General features: G+C 42.3%; 1 protein-coding gene and 1 long non-coding RNA gene across 2 annotated transcripts in view; both read right to left on the reverse strand.

Annotated features, from left to right (window-relative positions):
* Nucleotides 1–8449: 8449 nt before the first annotated feature.
* On the reverse strand, nt 8450–9954 carry LOC115471833. Its single transcript, XR_003942429.1, has 2 exons — nt 8763–9954; nt 8450–8511 (listed from the first exon to the last, which is right to left on the reverse strand). It is a non-coding gene; the product is annotated as an uncharacterized LOC115471833 (long non-coding RNA).
* Nucleotides 9955–10139: 185 nt separating this feature from the next.
* The window catches only part of LOC115471832 (glucoside xylosyltransferase 2-like), a 42473-nt gene continuing 32794 nt past the window's right edge, over nt 10140–19818 (reverse strand). Inside the window, 3 exon segments of the mRNA XM_030205683.1 lie at nt 10140–10678; nt 13207–13302; nt 13305–13381. Of these exon segments, the coding sequence (XP_030061543.1) occupies nt 10502–10678; nt 13207–13302; nt 13305–13381 (350 nt within the window). The 3' untranslated portion in view covers nt 10140–10501.

Raw genomic sequence — 19818 nt, forward strand, 5'->3', positions numbered from 1 at the left:
TAACATTTCTAAAGCGCTACTAGGGTTATGCAGCGCTGTACAATTTAACATAAAAGGACAGGCCCTGCTCAAAGAGCTTACAATCTAAAGGACAAGTGAGTAGTCAATTCGATAGGGGCAGTCTGGATATCCTGAAGGTAAGAGTTAGGTGCCGAAGGCAGCATTGAAGAGGTGGGCTTTAAGCAGAGACTTGAAGATGGGCAGGGAGGGGGCTTGATGTAAGGGCTCAGGAAGGTTGTTCCAGGCACTAAAACGCTAACGTGCATCTAGCGCAGCTTAGTAAAGAGGGCCCTTAGTAATCTGAATTATGATTGAGATCAAATTCACCCTGCTTCCTGAGAAGTGTTATCAAATCAAATCATCCATACATTCTATTAAGTCGGAATCATTGCCTGTTGCATCATCATACCATAATGGCAAGACATTCTTTCAATTGGTTTCATGTAGTAGAGTATTAAATTATTGTTCCAGCTTATATTACAAACAAGGTCAGAGACCATCTTAGCAAAGTATAATTTCTAGAACTAAAGCTAATTTCCAACTTGTAGATCAAGTTATTTATTTTTTCCTTTGAAAATACTGCAGAGGCAAATACAGGAGATGTCTGAGGCATCGAGAACACGAGTACTAACTCTGACCACGAGGGGAGGGGGGGGAGGAGAGCAGGAGGCAGTGTTCAGGCAAGAGAGACCCACAACTGAGCAGCAGCGACAACACGGCATGAATGTTGTCATGTTCTACCATTTAAAAGTTCACACAGTAAATTCTTTTTGATATTTCCTACATAAGCACACAACTGTGGAACGCATTACCAAAAAGTCTTGAAAACAACGTGTGACCACCTAAATTTCCGGAAATCTCTAAAAACTAACCTGTTTAAAAAGGGATACCTTACCGATCCAACTTAAATGCCTGAACTCTGCAACACAATGAAACCGAAGTACGAATGGACATAACACAACTCTTCCGCTCTACGATTGCCTAATGTGTCTGTTCCACATGAATTTATCTTACCACAACATCACTTTGTACTTGTTCATACCAGAGTCGTCGAACACCTCTTCGGTACTATGTAAACCACATTGAGCCTGCAAATAGGTGGGAAAATGTGGAATACAAATGTAACAAATAAATAAATATATTCTCTTTGCAAACTTTGTTTTCTTTCCTAAGCTAGTTTTCTGGTTAATACTGTCTGGAATAGACCAAGCTACCAGTTGTAGCACACCACTTGATATTCTGTGAAGAAAAAAAGAAACCAGTATGTAATGTAGGAGGGTGGCAAAAAAACCTTAAGATTGCACATATTGTAGAACTAAAAGATGCCAAGTACAAATCTGGCCACCTTTACTGTTATTTTTTTTAGCAAAGTTGACAACAAACTGATCAACAAAAGACTAATAGAAACCAATGACTGACAAATAAATTAGGTTAAAGAAACCAGAAACTACAAATTACAAACAGAAGCTTTTAATTAAGAGACTGTGTTTTCCCTCACACATTTTAAACCACCAACAAAGCAGACTGTGCACAAAACAAGCGAAAATCTCTTTAAGCGCATTTCAGAATGATGGAAACGTGTCTGTATGTATTAGAACACAAGGAATGCCAAGCTAGGTGAAACCGGTGTTCCACTGAGCCCTGCATTTTGTCACTTAGGTGTACCTATGAGACATGGCTGCTGGGGTCCAGGGTTATTACTGCTGAAGGCAGCAAAGGGAGGTTGTCTTCCTGCTGCCTTTGCAGGCTGAGCTGCAAGCAAATACCTGCCAAAGGGCCCCTGGGCTTCACCAAAATGTGCTTAATTTCTGTTCCCCAGCTTGTTAACTTGAAAAATGAATCCTTATTACTCTTCTGACTACAGATTCTTATGTATGCCTCACTTATAAAAAGTTTTCTCATGAATAAAAGTCTCGTTCAGAGTGAGTATGTTCTATTCAAGGTTTTCTCAAGTTTGCAGTGCTCTGGTGTGTGTCCCCTGATTAGGCAGTCTGATTCCTAGCAGTAGTACCAAGAGACTGTCAGTAAGGGGCCTGAAGGCCTCCTGGTTTTGAAAATAGATTTGTATACAGTGGAGGCAGTGCATGCAAATATCTGTCATAGGTATCCTGAAAACCTGACTTGCCTATGGTGCCAACAGTATCAGGGTCGGGAACCACTGCGTAGTGTAGCTGGACAAATATGTGTGCATATTTTAGGCATGACCATTTACACCAGTCACACAAGCTGTTCTAAAATGCTCATGCTTTGATTGCCAAAAACACACATAAATTATACTGTTCTATAATTTACACACATGTAACTGTATATACCACCCATGCGCCTCAGCCCCAGACTCCACCCATGTGTAGGTCCTACCTTCAAGCTATGCACCATCACATTTAGGTGCCAGTTTACAGAACAGCGTGGATCTGGAGTATTGGCATTATTTATTTCAGGGATTTATAAACACACATAAAAACATTGTTTTCTTAACAGTTAATTTAATCACAGTAAAAACAAAATTGTACAACCTGCAGATGCATTACAAAGGTCTCCTTGGGAGCCATAAACAATCAGCAGAGTTTCTCAATTAAAAAATACCAAATACAATTTAAACTATGCAGACATTGTCCATAACCATTTTTATTCCAGTTGGGATAAAAAATAATAAAAAAAAGTCACTTTCTAGATGTTATAAAAGAATGAACTGAAAAACACATTTCTCCCCCCCCCCCCCCCCCCCCATGACAAAGTATTAGGAATGTGCAGTCATTTAAAATGAAAATAAATAGTAGTGTCCTCACGTTAATCTAATTGTGTCATTTTAATCCAAAACAACACAGAACCAAATGAAAAATATCATTTGTGTTTTCCATGTCATTGATGGAGAAAACCACTCAGAAAAAGAGCAGCGGAGCTCCAGCAGTTACCAACCACACCATGATGTCTCTGCTGGCACTCCAAGCAGATTTAATGCACTCTTACTTTTTTAAAAATAATTTTATTGTAAGCTACTCAGACATCATTAATGGGTGGAATTTAAGTCCTAATAAACTTGGAAACTATTCAAAGCTCACAGGCTACTTCCTGCCCCCTGCTCCTGTGAGATGAAGTTCAATCTTTTGAGGTCAGCAGACAAGGAAGTACAGCCTGTGAGCCTTTTGCCTGCATATGCATGGTGCTGGCACAGGCTCTAGGGGTATGAAGTGTTCAGAGAGAAGATACAGCCTTGGGAACCACTGGCGAGGCGCCCTCCCTTCAGCATGTTGAAGTGATGGCCTGGGGCAAATGGTGGATGGAGGAGCAGGGGTGAGGAGAATTAAGGCAGATATTTCCTTTTATTTCCTTTGTTTTCTCTGCACATCTCTACAAAATATAGCATAAGACCTTAAAGTAGTTGTGCTGTAAACTGTCATGCTCATGACCTGCATATAACTTACATAAGTATTGCCATACTGGGAAAGACAAAAGGTCCATCAAGCCCAGCATCCTGTTTCCAACAGTGGCCAAGCCAGGTCACAATACTGGCAGGTAGTCTTCTGAAGTTTAACAGGTTTAGTTATTTATTTTGCCTATAATTATATGTCAGAATTGAACAGGGTGTCCATTATTGCTTCCAGAGAACAACTTTGCTTTTGCTGTGTCATGCTTCCTAAATACATGGCAAACCTGGTTCATTTCTGGCTTGAAGGATGCTGTATCTTTGTTTTTGTTTTTTTAATTGGATTTTTTTTGCTCACACCTTTTTCAGTAGTAGCTCAAGCTAGCCTAATGGTTAGTACAGCGGACTGAGATCCTGGGGAACTGCCTACTGCAGCTCCTTGTGACCCTGGGCAAGTCACTTAACTCTCCATTGCCCCAGTTACAACAAAACTTAGATTGAGGAACACTAGGAACAGAGAAAGTACCTGCATATAGGACTAGACTCTATATATGGCGCCTGGAAAATCGACACCGAAAATATTCCACCTACAGATTTAGGCGCGGTTTGTAGAATACGCCTATGTATAGCGGCCACGCCTGCACCTAACTCTAGGCACATCCATTTACGCCAAGTGAAGCTTAGTGTAAATACCGGCGCCTTAGTTAAGCACGGAGCATAACTGTGCTTGTAGATTTCCAGAATGGCCAATGGCCACGTCCTCTTTTTGGCAGCGCATAATAGAATTTATGTGTACCACTTTACAGAATACACCTAGCAAGTTGTAAGCCTAAATTCTAATTAATGCCAGTATCAATAATTGCTTGTTAAATGGTAATTATTGGCAGTGATTGGCTTGTTAAGTAATTAAATCGCACGTGGAAATCCACAATACGACCAGATTTGCGCACGCAATTCGGTCACACTGTATAGAATCCAGGGGATAATGTGTACTGCACAATAGAACTAGTTGCTCCCTTATATTCTAGAGATATATAGTGATAGAGAGTCCTGCTGAATGGGCAGTTGGATGTTTTGTCTTTCACCTTGCATAACTCTGGAAACCTTGTTTATGTAGAGGCCACTAAACTATGTCAGGCGAGCTCTCTATTGTTAAAACTGGTATAGTGAGGATTAGGTAGTTGAGAGAGCAAGGCAAACAGTAAATATTTCACCAGGCCAGTTCCAGACCCAGTATGGAAAATTCCAGCAACTCACATATCTGAGTCTGGGCTGGCTTATTGTCCCTAGGACGATCACTGCCATACCACCAGCAGAACGTCCTCTTTTGAGAAGGCCTTTCTAGTGTCCACACTGAGAAGGATGAATAGTGATGTTGATTTTACTGGGTACTAAGAGGAATTCAGGATCCCTAGCAGGAGTGCCTTAATATTTCTGAGAATCTCTAAGAAATTGGGGGAAAAAATGGACATTTGAGTTCATTGAGGCAACCACTCAGCAAATTCCATTCTCTTCCTCTGAAGAGACTGAATAATAAACTGACATATGCTTTAGGGAGCCATTGCTGTTACCAAAGTGTGGAGTACTCAGTGCACCTGACTGTGAAACCTCCTGGGGATTGGTCCTCTGTAAATAAAAGTTAAATCATGTGAAATCACAAAAAAGGTGTTACATGAATTTATTCCGTTCTGTCTTGCAGAACTCCATCCCAAGACAGGCATGGTCATTCACGACAGAAAGCATTTCACCCCCTGGTCCACTACAGTATCTGACAGCCATGGACTAATTACAACTCTTTACCCATTCACATATTGACACCCCCCCCACCCCCCCCAGGAAACAGGCTACATGAGGGTTGACATTTTAATTGTTTATACAATGGAGCAAGTTTCAGAGGGATTTCTGTAGATAAAACGTGTATTTATCCACAGGAGAAAACCCCTTTGAAAAAGTGCTCCCTCAAGGTGGGGAAAAGAAACGTATTTTATTATTTTAAACATTCCTATACCACCACTAGAGCAAAATAGTCTGAACATTGCCCTCACAATGAATATTCCTGCAACACAAAATTGTTATATTCTTATCAATACTGGAACAATATAAACGGAAAAAAGATAACGATGAATGATAATTATATAGATATGTTGTGCATTTTAGGAACTTTTGCTAGTTATAAAGAATAAGCACTGGTATTATTGAAAAATAGAATAAAGGGAAATTATTACTAAAATATGTACAGAGTTTTGGAATCAAATACCCAATGGATTCCTTGCATAAATATATATGTGCATATATATCAGATAATAAAAATAAACAGAATTAGAAATTAATGGCATGCTTTTCTAAGTTTAGATACAATATGAAACAATCATATTGGCAGTGGAAGCGCATTGGAATTTGCACCTTGCTTACTGAAAGGTATAATAATGAATTATATGCACATTTCATACAGAAGCATGAGTTCTTATATTTATACTGAGTAGCAAACTCATGTGTAATCCACAATAATTCTGTAAAACTATAATTAAAAAAAAAAGAATTCTGTTTTAAATGAAAAAAAAATGGTGATTATTGGCATGGCTCATTTAATTTACCGCACAATGCTGCACCATTTTTCAGGCAGTTGTTTTGAAACTCTCTTTTGCTTTGTATCGATAAGGCCTTGTTGCGCATGAAATCCAATGTGCCCTGTCCTCCTCACAGTAGTTTCGATTTGTGAGTGCTAATCTTGCTCCAGGAACCAAATATGGTCCATTTCCCCTTGACTATAGTGCAAAGACCTGCCTTTAATTACAGCTCTGAGTCTCGAGCCAAGGAAGATGACGCACCTCCCCAGGCCACTGTACGGGAGTTGGCTCTAGGCCTAAACAGATGATATCAAAAGGATTAACCTAAGCAGTTGAGAGTAATGTGAATAATGTAGGCCACAGCCAGGAGTTCCCTCACAGGCTGACAACACTGCAGCTCAATCAATCGCTATTCAAGGGAAACTAGCTCCATCACTCAAAATGCTGCACACAAACATCTAGTGTTTGTGCAGAACTTCCAGTCCTGGCTCAGAAAGAAAGTACCACACTGCACGCTACCTAAATATTATTAGCAGACAGCAGTTTAAAAAAAGCAATGATAATGATTCTTTTAAGGGTATTATACTACCTTTAAAAAAATATTAGTCCAATAACACACCACAGAGAAAAGCAGCCCAGTGGGAGTGCCAGTATGGGGGGACCTAACCTTAACCTCTTAAGGATGTGCATTCATTAGGGCACATTTTCATTCATTAGTACACTTTAAGAATTTTAGGGGTTTCAAGTTTATTTCTTGATATACCGCACTATCTACGTGGTTTACAATATATATTAATTATAATAAAATATAGAAAGGAACTAGAAATTTGATAGAAAAGAAATAGGAAGGAGATGAGAAAAGGGGGAAAAAAAAAGAGTTGAAGTACTGCATCAGCAGTGGCCTGGTATTTGTCCTCCAAGAGGGGCCCGTCCTTGGGACTACTCATTCCGATATGCATCCCGAAATAAGGTGGTTTTCAATTCCATTTTAAAAATAGAATGAGAGGTTTGTAACCTCAATGAAAGCGGTAAAGAATTCCACAGGGTGGGGGCTGTGATACTAAACAGACGATCTGAAATGGTCTCTAAGGGTATTGCATGAAAAGAAGCAATCGCCAGTCGATTTTGTTGAGAAGACCGAAGGGACCGAGAAAGCATGTAGGGGATCGGAAAGCAGGAAAGATATAATGGCTGCACTGAATAGTGAATTTTATGGGTAAGAATTAGGACATTGTATGTTATTCTGTGGGCAAATGGTAACCGGTGTTCATGACATAAGATGGGAGTAACGTGATATTTCCGAGAATTAGTAATTAGTTTAACTGCTAATCTGTAATCGTTGAGTATCAAATGAATGTATTCCATTGAGGATTTGCAATAGTTGAGTATACTAATAACAAACACGCAAGTTAATGCTCATAGGGTTCCTTGTGTAAATAAATGTCGGATGGAGGAGAGCATGTGAAGCTTATAGAAACAAGAGCAAACAATAATAGAGATTTGCGGTCTGAAAGTTAGATGCTGATCCAGAATGACTCCTAAATCTTTAACAGCAGATTGCGGAACATCTGTGGATTCTGCAATACTAACTGGAACAATAGGTTTAGGATCTTCTTTCAAAGAAAAAAGTACTCCTTGTGTTTTGTCAGGAGTTGTTTTAGTTTGTTTAATGATAGCCAATCTGCTGTTTGGTCAAGTTTATTATTTAATGTCAATATCCAAAGTGAGAGAAACTCTTATCCGATTAACTCATACTGACCAAAGCCCAAGAGACCATTCGGCAGTACTTGACTGGATGGTGACGATAAATATCCCCTCTAACCGCTAAAGCCAACGCCAGCTATTTTGAGGCTGCTCCGAGGCACTTACCTGGATAAGTTAACCTGGCATAGGACCTCAGAAATAGCAGTCCTATCTTTGTCCAGTTTAACTTATTCAGGAGCCCTTTTATACAGCGGTGGTAAGCCCAATGCGTTAATGCACGCTAAAATGTTAGCGTGCCTTATTAAACAGGGCCCTTAAACTGTTAGTCCAGACTCTAATTTTGTCTAGAATGGACTACTGTAATGTTATTTATAGAGGTTGTACTACAGCTTTGATCATACAACTACAACACAGCAATTTATTTAGTTCACAAGTATAATTCTGTGACTCCATTTTTTTTTTTCTGGAATTACACTGGCTTTCTATTGAAGCCAGAATACAATTTAAGATATGTATCACAGTTTTCAAAATTCTATATTGCTACACTGCTCCATATTGGTATCTCCGCTTCATAAAAGCGATTTGTATAATACACATGATCAATTTCTATTATGTTTTGCAGCTATAAAGAAGATAGTATCTAATAAGATACTAAATTCGTCATTTTCATACTGTTTTGTCTTGGAATTTGCTGCCATTATCCATAAGAATACTTAAATATTTATCAGATGTTTTGAAAAGCCCTGAAGACATTTTTATTTCTTAAATATGTGCTTTTGAAAGTATAATTTTGTGTTGTTTTCATTCTTATTGGAAGTGTAATTTTTTTCATTGTTTTAATTATGTAGCCCCTGGTATTTTGTTTGTTCAGTTAGTCTTTATTTTATAATTTGCACTGAACCTTCACTGTAGTTGCGCAATAAAAACCAGAAGTAACATAAGACAACTTCTGAATACCACTATAGGGCTCTTTCACCTGAAATGACAGATGATGTACTTACGAAGCATTGTTCCAACAGTTCCATAGCTACTGCCATATTTGATGTACAAGAAAGGATTCTGGGAGTAAACAAAAACAGAAAAATATTGCAGGCAGAAAACAATTTCTAATGAGAACTAGACAGCACGGGATAAGGAGAGAGAGCTTGTGAATAAATAAACAATGCAATACAATACAATATGTTGCTTATACTCTTCCATTACAGTGTATCTGATCACTGCACATACAGATAACAAATCATAAACTGGGAATTAACATAATGTATAAAAACGAGGTCTAAACTTCCAAAAATTTTTAACATAATAATAAAAGTTTTACATTTCTTTCAAAAATTCAAATAATTCCTATTGGATCTTATATCTTCAGCTAAAGACTTACAAAATATGCTGCTCGATAAGAAAATAAAGAAACAAAAGTCTTTTGAGATTTAATCTCAGCCAAAGGGAAAGAAATCAATAACAAGCTGTTGTTTCTCCATGATCTAAGAGACTGGGAATTCATAAAAGAGGTACCATACAAGATGGAAACAGACCATGAATGATTATGAAGATAAAAGTACCCAATTTAAAAGACAGACGGGCCTCAAACAGCAACCAATGCAACATTCTCACCAGGGGAGTGACCTGATCACAGCATCACAACCTTCCAGCTGTATTCTGCAATGATAGTAGGCATTTGGAAGTTTTTACAGTAGATCCAGCTTTTCCGATTTCCTTCACATGGTTACTGATTTGCTTCTTGTACAGTAACACATTTAACCCCCTAATTCTACAAAAGTCGTTAAAAAGTTGCCCAGTTTGCACGTGCAATTTGAGTAACAAGATAATTAGCACCGATAACTAGCTTTTTAACAAGCAATCATTGGCACTAATTAGATTTAATTGGTTTATCCGTGCCTAAATTTTATATACGCAGAAATGTGAGGGTCATGGGCAGAATGGGAGCATTACTAACATTTGCAAGTGCAGTTGGAGAATGAGGGGGGGGGGAATATGCACCTAATGTAGGTGTGTACATTTCCACCAAGTTTCAGTTGATGCACATGGCCGCTCTTAAAGTTAGACACGATTCCCAGGCATAAGCGCTATTCTATAAACCTTGCCTAACTTTGGACACAGCTTATAAAACAGCAAGGTTTTTTTGAGCCATATATAGAATTTAGTCCTAAGGGGGTAGGTAATTTTATAAGAGGGACCCCTATTTAGGCACCTCAGGGCCACTTGGTAAAAGCCTGTTTTATGACATAAGAACATGCCATACAGGGTCAGACCACTGGTCCATCTAGCCCAGTATCCTGTTTCCAACAGTGGCCAATCCAGATCACATGTACCTGGCAGAAACCCAAGCAGTAGCAACATTCCATGTTACCAATCCCGGGGCAAGCAGTAGCTTTCCCCCATGTCTGTCTATCTCAATTACAGACTATGGACTTTTCCTCCTGGAACTTGTCCAAATCTTTTTTTAAACCCAGATACACTAATTGCCGTTACCACATCCTCCGGCAGCGAGCTCCAGAGCTTAACTATTCTTTGAGTGAAAAAATATTTCCTCCTATTTGTTTTAAAAGTATTTCCATACCCAGGTTCTGTTACAGAAAAATAGAGTAACCTGGTATCAGTGCGCTTAATATTTAAACAGGATTATTGCTAAAGGAAAATGCTAAAAACCATCCAAAAAAAAAATCACTGTAGTTGTTGTCTGCCTTGGCATTGCACTGCAGTTCTGCACTTTACTGCTTCACATCACAACCTCCGTTCAGAAGTGGATCCAGTTTAATTCACAAAGTATTTTCCTCAAGCGCTCGCTTCAAACACTTGGGACGCAGGAGTGCAAAACATTGCATCAAATACAGAAACGTGATTACAGTTAGTTTGGAGGTGCCATGTGGACAAAAACACGCTGCTGGTACACCTCCTTTATTGTTTTCTCAATCTGTTTCAGAAAAACTTGGGGAATTCTTCCACACAGTGTGTGCACGGTTTCCAAAAACTTTGCCTGGAGAGGATAGTACAAGGACTGAAAGAGATTGTCTTCAAAGGTAAACTAAAAAGGAAATAAAGAAATATAATTTTCAGTATTTCCAATGGACCATCTTTAACACACAACTATTCATTTTCAAGGCTAGTCATTTTTTTCTAAATATGTTACTGATAGAAATGCCAAACTGAAATATCATATTACCTGTGGTAGTTAAGTCAACACATTCATTGCTGTTCTCCACTTTTTTTCTTGCCAGAAATTAACAGGTTTACACTCCACTACATTTTTCTACTTAAAAAAAAATAAAAAGCCTTTGCTACAATTCTTATATCCTGCCTATACCAATAACATATTACAAGGAAGCAGTTTAAAATCAGACATGCAAAAACTATTAAAACATAATATACATTGTCACCGATTCAAGGTAATACACTCTGTGCCCTCTGTTTTAACCCACAGTCCTCTGTCTCTCTTTTCCATCTTACTGCCCACGAAACAGGTATAGTTTTCACCAATTTTTCTAAATTTTCATTTTCTGAGACTAGTGCAAAAATAGAAAACATCCTGCTTCAAACCCTAGCCTTCAAATTGGCTGTAATGCTTAAAATATAGTTATTATTTTACCCTTATTTCGTTCCCAGAAACACCCCAATCCCCTACAGAGCCCACATGCATACTATCCTTCTGCATCGAATCGGAGATGGATCCTGTGATGCTACGAAGGGTAGCTTTGAGTCTTCCTGTTCTAGCTGGCCAGAGATGCCAGGGATCTCTTACCTCTACATACTTTGAAACAGAGGACGACCAAAACCAGTTTTTTTTTTTTTTTCAGTTCGGCCAAAAACCAAATCTGTGGCTAAAATCTGCCACTCAGTTTCAGCCGATATCAAAACTGGCCCAGCCCCCTCCCTCCTTCCACCCCCACCCCAAATAGAAAAAGCCCCTTCCCCCTCTCTGTTGGTTCCAATGACACGTAGGCCCCTCCTGGAACCATACATAGGCCCTCCCCTTCCTTCTCCCCAGGCCTACAGTATCATTGGTGGGAGAAGGCAACAGCAATCCGCATTCACTTCTGCACATGCCCACTCCGCTGACAAAATTACCTCCAGGACCTCCTGCAGCAGTCTTGGAAGACTACCACAGGAGGACCCAGCAGCCCATTTTGAGATTGGGTTGCTTCTGCCCATCCTTGGGCCTAAGTGCGGTTCCAGGAGGGGAAGAGTGGAGGCTGTGGGCTGCTTAGCACAGTTTGTTTCAGCTAAAAATACACCGTCATTTTTGGGATGAAACCAAAACGACACCGAAGCTGGGTTTCAGGCCACTTTCACCGCCGAAACTGAAACCGAAATTTGGTTGGCTTCTACTCTGAAAGTACCATGTATGTGGGGTGAAGACTATGCTGTGATTTCAAAATGAAATTTCAGTACTAATCTCAACCAGCCTGACCAGCCCCATCTCTTTTTCCGATCAGGAGAAATATGTATGCTGTTGGCAGTGCACACACTTTCCCCTGCAGAGGACCCAGAATGATTTTTAAGGGGACTTCGCATATAAAGACCTGTTTACCTATAGAAAACTCCTTTAAAAACTGCCCCTAGTACAGCAAATCGATATGACAGAAATCCATAGAACACCAGAAAAAAAATAACTCATGCCAAACATAGCATGAACAATTCTTAACAAGTAGATAGCAATGTATTCTCAAAGAAGCCAAAACCAGTCATCCAGTTCACAGTGTCTGACTGTGCCAAGTAGGTAGTATAACTCGGTATCAGGTGGACTTAGGCCCTAACTACTCTACATAAATTGACTGACCTGGTTTTTTTTTCACCTGCACAATACCAGAGCACCCTTTGTTTCTTTTTGTTAAATTCTGTCATATTTGCATCATTCCTTCTCTTTCTCTACTTGGCTTTCCCCAGCTGAGCTGCTCTCAGGTATGGTTCTGCATTGTTTGAAATGACATAGGAAATGTCAACAACGTATCCCATGTTGTTCCATATTAGCAAACAAAAGCAAGCAAAAAAAAGAAATTTTGTATTTTTCATTTGTCATCAATAGTACACCCTCTTTCAGAAACTGTGCGCTTTCAGAAGAGTGTGTCATATTTATGATGACAATGAAATCTTTCCAAAAGAACTCACATTCTTATCATTGCTCCTGTCATGAAAAATGCCCCAAAACCCCAAAACGATATGAACATTCCTGTAAAATAACACAGGAAACGACACTAAACAAAAGTTTTCTGACTGCCCACTCTCAGGGTTGAGCTGTGTGCAGAGGTGGCTTTCAGTGACAACATGGGAGTAGTGTGATTTTAATCTTATTTTTAAAACAGTACTATACATATTATACACCAACAGCATGAAAATGTAGTCCTTAAGGGCAGAAAACCAGTCAGGTTTCCGGGAAATCCTTAACGAATATTCACGAGATATATTTGCACGTGATGGAGACAGTACGTGTAGATATCTCTCTCATGCATAGTCATTAAGGAGATCCTGAAAACTGGGTTGCAGGATTGCAGTTTGACACCGCTATTCAAGATTACCGACGTGGTTCATGGAATGTGTCAAATGCTAAGCACTTACATCATCGATCGCTTTGTAGACGGCTTTGAAAGTCGGCTGTTTCTCATCATGGTAAACACCTCGATTGCCATGGAGAATGGAGATACCTTCTTCCTCTCCGCTCCCTTACAGTTAGTTCCATACATGCAGTGGTCAGGCCTGTAGTTCCACTGGCATGGAAGCACGTAGACACTCTCTGGGAAGCACAAGCAGGAGATTGCAAACTGCGCTTTCAAAACGGTTAAGTTATTGCTTGGAGAATTCACACATTTTAACAGGAATACAACAAACACTCTGGTTTTAATTTGGGAATGAGGGGTGATGCAGTAGTGAGATAAGAAGCAGAGAGATTGTTGTTATTAACTCTAATTGCAACCACAACAGTGAAGTAAATGAAATACTAAGATTGTGCCTATAAACTGTTTACTCACCTTTCTTTCTATGTATTCCAGTGGACTAATCAGGGCTGAAATGAATGACTTTCAGTCTAGGACCACTGGAGGTGTTTTTCAAACTGGCCACTGGCATTTTTACCTATGGGCTTTCCACCTTCTAATCCCAAGGGATTGTTATTGTTCTGACCGCTGCCAAGATGAGTGCATTCACCATAGGCATGGAAAACAGTGCCACGTTCTCTTCCTTAGGTAGCAAGTAGAGCCTTGTAACTGCTCTTCCATCCCAAATAGGATCTGCAGGTGTCTTCCACACTGCCACAATCATGCTATGGATTTTTATGGGTCCCTGTGAAGTACTGCCCAATCAATAAAGAACAATTCCACAAAATAGCGCAGCTGAAAAATCTTTCTGAGCTGAGGTATGTCTCCCCTTTGCCCGGAAGTATTCCTTCTGTTGTATTCTGCCTCATCTGATGCAACGTCCTGTGTCCATGTAGGCAGGAAACAACAGAGAATGCTTCCAGGGCCAGCCAAAGCAGCTTGTTGACAGTCAATGGACCACAGGAACGTTGGAGGATTGCCAGAGGAGGAAGGCGGGAGAGATACTGAACCACGGAGGGTAGGCAGGAGGAAGAGGGAGACATGTTGGACTTTGTTGAAAGGTGGGGAGAGAGGGGGAGAAGAGATGCTGGACCCTCAGAGGGAGGAACACAAGAGTTTTTACTATACTTATTTTGTGAAGGGCTATGGGCTATTTTGATACAGGGGCTATTTTGTCAAGGGCTATTTGTTGCAATCCATTTTGTTATAAGTCTATTTTGTTTCAAGGCTATTTTGTCAAGGGACTGTTTTGTTACAAGGCTCTTTTGTTGCAATCCATTTTGTCATGGGCTATTTTGTCCGGGCTATTATGTCAAGGTGCCTGTCTGGACTGGTCTGCCAAATGTGAAGGAAGTGGTCTTTACCACTGTGCACACAGATTTTAAAATTTCTCCCATATCAAAAAAGTTGTACACACAAGACCCTACACAGATCCAATGATATAGTTTTATTGTTTTCACTTGCCTTTAAAGAAGGTGTGTTGCTAAAGTGCTATATAATGCAAAATTAGTGACATATAGAAAGTTGAAAGGAAGAAGCATTCATATTTAGCTCACGCATTTTCAGTAGTAGCTCAAGGCAAATTACATTCAGGTATAGTAGGTAATTCTCAAACTTTGAATCTATGCATTGTAAGTAATTTGCCTAAGATCAAAAGAAGTGTCAGTGGAATTTGAAACCAAGCGTCCCTGATTTTCATCCCTCTGCTGTGTCTATTAGGCTGGACAATCAGTTCTGCTGCAAGCTGACTTGGTCTATTCTATACATTTAAAAGGCCTCAGAGATACCTTAAGGTTAACAAAATGAACCTTTGGGAAGCTGATTCCTTAGAGTGATCTATTTTGGATTTTGCTCATACTCTAGTAGTTCAATGTGAGTTGCATTCAGGCACACTAGGCCTTTCTCTGTCTCTGGAGGGCTCACAGTCTCATTTTGTACTTGAGGCAATAGAGGGTGAAGTAACTTGCCCAAGATAACAAGGAGCAGCAGTGGGATTTGAACTGGGCACCCCTGGATAACAACCCTGATGCTGTAACCACTAGGCCACTCCTCCATTCCTAAGTGCAGTTGAAGAGTCTGTGTATAACTGAGAGGCTTTATGTTTAAATCTGTTTATTAATTTAACACACAGAATAAACAGCTTTCATCATCTTTCATTCATTAATAATACATCAATAACAGAACTAATGCAACAGGCATCTGTCGGTGTTCCTTCCGACGTCAAATTATTTTTGATTTTCTCCCCATGCCATCCCCCCCCCCTCCCTCCCTTAATAAACATTCATCCATTCTGTAGTACAACATGGAGTATAACACTATTAGACTGACTTATAAACAGTGATGAATTCCAACCCCATTCCCCCTTTAAGACACCTTTGAACACATAACGCTACCGCTTACCCAATCATCCCGCCCCCTCCCATTGAGACAAGCTTCCTTAACAGATATTTATCCTACAGGCCCCATACCTTATCTTCCCACCCTTCCCTCCCTCCCCCTCCCCCCAAACCACCAATAACTAATGAAGCTAAAGTGAGAAAAAGAAAAAAAAAAAAAAAAAACTTCAAAGGCGATTCAAAACAAAACTGTGAGCCTTGGCTGACAGAGTTTGAATATATTGCTCCCAGATCTTCAAGAACGCCTTCCGTCTTCTAGGGGAGCATCCCACCAGCCTACGTTCCTGCATCATCAGCTCATGTAAGCGGTTCCTCCAGTGCCAATAGTCTGGCGGCTCCTCCTGCATCCACGCCTCCATAATAAGTTTTTTCCCTATAATTCCCGCCTTGCGAATGAACTGCCGAGTCCCCCCCTTATACTGCCCAAAGACTTCATATCTATCAAGCAGGAATCCCTCTGGGGAAGAAAGAACACCTCCCTGTAACACTGATTCCAAATACTTAATTATATCCCCCCAATAACGTTTTATTTTTGGGCATTCCCATAGCGAGTGAAACCATGTACTCTCTCCCAGTCCACATTTCATACAGGTCGGATCTTGGACACCTCCAAATCGGAATACCTGACCCTTGGTCATGTATGCTCTATACGTGATTCTAAATTGACATTCACACAGTGTCGCATTACCCGACAGCGTGGGAATGCGTGCAATTAATTTCTGAAAATCAAGACTCAAATTAGGTCGTTGCAGATCTTGGGCCCAGCGTTGCAGTATGTTCCCTGTATCCCTCCCCCTACTTTGCTCCCCCAAAGCTCTCTGAAGACCCGAAACTGATAGGTGATCCCCCGGCACTGATCGAAAAAATGCTCTAAGGCGCCGTCCATGTCCACCCCCCAACTTCCCAGGCTCCAGGGACCTAACATAATGTGCAAGTTGACAATGTGCAAACATGGAGCTGGTCTCTATTCCTACCCCCAAGGCCCCCAACTCCAGCATCTGACCTCTAGATCCCAAAACATGTTCTAGCCTTGTGATTCCCATTTCAGCCCACCTACGGAACACTATATTGTCTAACTGAGAGGCTCTAAAGGGCGGGCCAAGCTGGTTCCAAGATTAAAACGCATAACAGGTGACATACTGAGAAATGTGAGGCTGTGAATAAAATGCAGTGTGCCATTAGCAGCACCATGGGCAAAGGCCAAGCAAGGTGTGCTTTTCAAGGATTATCATGAACCTTAATGATGTTGAAATACTCCCCGAAGGCGTACGCACAAAGGTGAAATTAGATCTTACCTGCTAATTTTCTTTCCTCTAGACCCTCCAGACCGGTCAAGACGCGTGGGTTATGTACTCCTACCAGCAGAGGGAGACTGAGAAAACACTGAGCTTTGAACACTGCCTATATAACCTGTGCAGTACATACAGTAGCCAGTATGCCACTCACAAAGCAGAGTAACAAACACACAACTTGAACTTTAACTAGCAACCCTGTACATGGCTTCCGCCAACTGCAAGAACAATCACTGTTTCTTAATCACTGTTTCTTTTATTTGCATTGTAAAGACTGTCAATTCGTGCTTCCACAGGTGGACTGTCTGCCACGCCACACCTGCACCAGACCCAGACCAGCCACAAACTGGTAACAAGAGTCTGAGATTATGACAATCATCAGCTGCCAAGAGATGCTCACAGAAAAACTACCTCCTGGCCTACAGTATATCTGGGCGGGTCCTTGACCGGTCTGGAGGGTCTAGAGGAAAGAAAATTAGCAGGTAAGATCTAATTTCACCTTCCTCAGCGACCCTCCAGACCGGTCAAGACGCGTGGGACGTACCAAAGCAGTAACTACCTTATGGGCGGGATCTACGAAGGCCAGAGGTCAACACTGCAGCTCCAAAACTCGCCTCTTCCTTCGCATGCACATCAATCCTATAATGCTTCACAAACGAATGCAAAGAAGACCAAACCGCCGCCCGACAAATATCTGAAGGCGGAATCATACTATTCTCCGCCCAGGAGGCCGCAACTGCTCTGGTAGAATGAGCAGAAAACCCCTTAGGAACCTCACGGCCCTTCACCAAATAGGCCGACGCAATCGCCTCCTTCAACCATCTTGCTATAGTCGCCTTGGATGCCGCTGCGCCCTTTTTAGGGCCACCATGAAGCACGAACAAACGATCTGACACTCTGAATTCCTGAGTTCTAGACAGATAACACCGCAAGATGCGACGAACATCCAACTTCGCCAGCCGACGCTGTTCCGAATCTCCCTTCAAGTCACCTAAAACAGGCAACGAAATGACCTGATTAACATGAAACTCTGACACCACCTTTGGCAAAAAGGAAGGCACCGGCCTCAAAGACACCTTTTCTTTGGAAAAAGACAGAAAGGGCTCTCTACACGACAAAGCCTGCAATTCCGAGACTCTCCGAGCTGAGGTAATAGCTACCAGAAAAAACGCCTTCAAGGAAAGATCTTTGCAGGAAGCCGTAACCAAAGGTTCAAATGGAGGTCTGACTAAGGCATCTAAAACGAGATTCAAATCCCACGGGGGAACCAACCGCCGACAAGGCGGCCGCAACAACTTCACACCCTTCAAAAAACGAACAACCTCCGGAATAGAAGCAATGGACTTCCCCTGAACCTTCCCCCGAAAACATGACAACGCTGCCACCTGAACCTTCAAGGTAGCCAAGGCCAGACCCCTGTCCAAACCATCCTGCAGAAATTCTAACACCTCTGCCACCGAGGAACGAAAAGGCAACACCGTCCGCTCTGCACACCAGTGCTCAAACACTCTCCAAACACGAACATACGCCAAAGAGGTGGAGGTTCTGCGGGACTTCAACATGGTATCAATAACTCTGGCAGTAAACCCTTTCTTCCTCAACCTGTGCCTCTCAAGAGCCAAGCCATAAGCGAGAACCGAGCCGGGTCTGGCATAACTATCGGCCCTTGACACAAGAGTACCGTTTCCGACAACTGAAGGGGCTTCGCGATCGCCAACCGCACCAGATCTCCGTACCACGGTCGACGCGGCCAGTTTGGAGCTATCAAAATTACCCGGCCTGAGTGCCGCTCGATGCGCTGAATTATTCGACCTACCAACGGCCACGGAGGAAACACATACAGCAATCCCTGCGGCCAGGGTAACAGCAGAGCGTCGAGACCCTCCACACGCGGATCTCTCCAACGACTGAAAAACCTGGGGACTTGGGCATTGCGCGCCGTGGCCATCAGATCCATACCTGGCATACCCCAGACCGACACAATTCGGCCGAACACCGCCTGATGCAGAGACCACTCTCCGGGATCCAGAGTATGCCGGCTCAAAAAATCTGCGTCTACATTGTCCACCCCGGCCACATGAGCCGCCGAGAGCGCCTGAAGATGACCTTCCGCCCAGTGGCATAACAGTGCTGTCTCCTCCGCGACCGCCTGGCTCTTTGTGCCCCCTTGCCGATTGACATAGGCCACTGCTGTGGCATTGTCGCAGAGCACTCTGACTGCCTTGTGGAGAAGCATTGACTGAAAACTCTGAAGAGCCAACCGAATGGCCCGAGTCTCCAACCGGTTGATGGACCACCTTGCTTCCGCCTGGGACCACCGCCCCTGCGCTACCTGACCGAGACAATGCGCTCCCCATCCTAGCAGGCTTGCGTCTGTGACAAGAACCACCCACTGAGGGGACTCCAACGGCATTCCCTTCTCCAGATTGCAAGTTCTGAGCCACCAACGGAGGCTGCGGCGGACAACCAGCGACATCGGCAGCCGTACCTCCAACTCCTGCGACAGGGGAGCCCACCGACTGAGGAGAGAGGACTGAAGCTGACGCATGTGCGCCCGGGCCCAAGGAACTACCTCTATGGTCGCCGCCATCATCCCCAGAACTTGCAGGTAAGCCCGGGCCGTCGGGGACGGCAGTGCAAGAAACCGCCGAATCAGGTCCTGCAACTTGCTGATTCTCGGGGGAGGCAAAAACACTCGACCCGACCTCGTATCGAAGAGAACCCCCAGATACTCCAGAGCCTGCGATGGCACCAACTGACTCTTGCTGAAATTCACCACCCAGCCCAGAGACTGGAGAAACTGCACCACACGCGACGTCGCCCCTTCGCTCTCCGCCCGGGACTTGGCCCGAATCAACCAATCGTCTAGATACGGGTGCACTAAGATACCCTGCCGGCGCAACGCTGCCGCCACCACCACCATGACCTTGGAAAAGGTGCGGGGAGCTG

The sequence above is a fragment of the Microcaecilia unicolor genome, chromosome 6 (genome assembly GCF_901765095.1).
Source record: "Microcaecilia unicolor chromosome 6, aMicUni1.1, whole genome shotgun sequence".
NCBI classification, from domain to species: domain Eukaryota; kingdom Metazoa; phylum Chordata; class Amphibia; order Gymnophiona; family Siphonopidae; genus Microcaecilia; species Microcaecilia unicolor.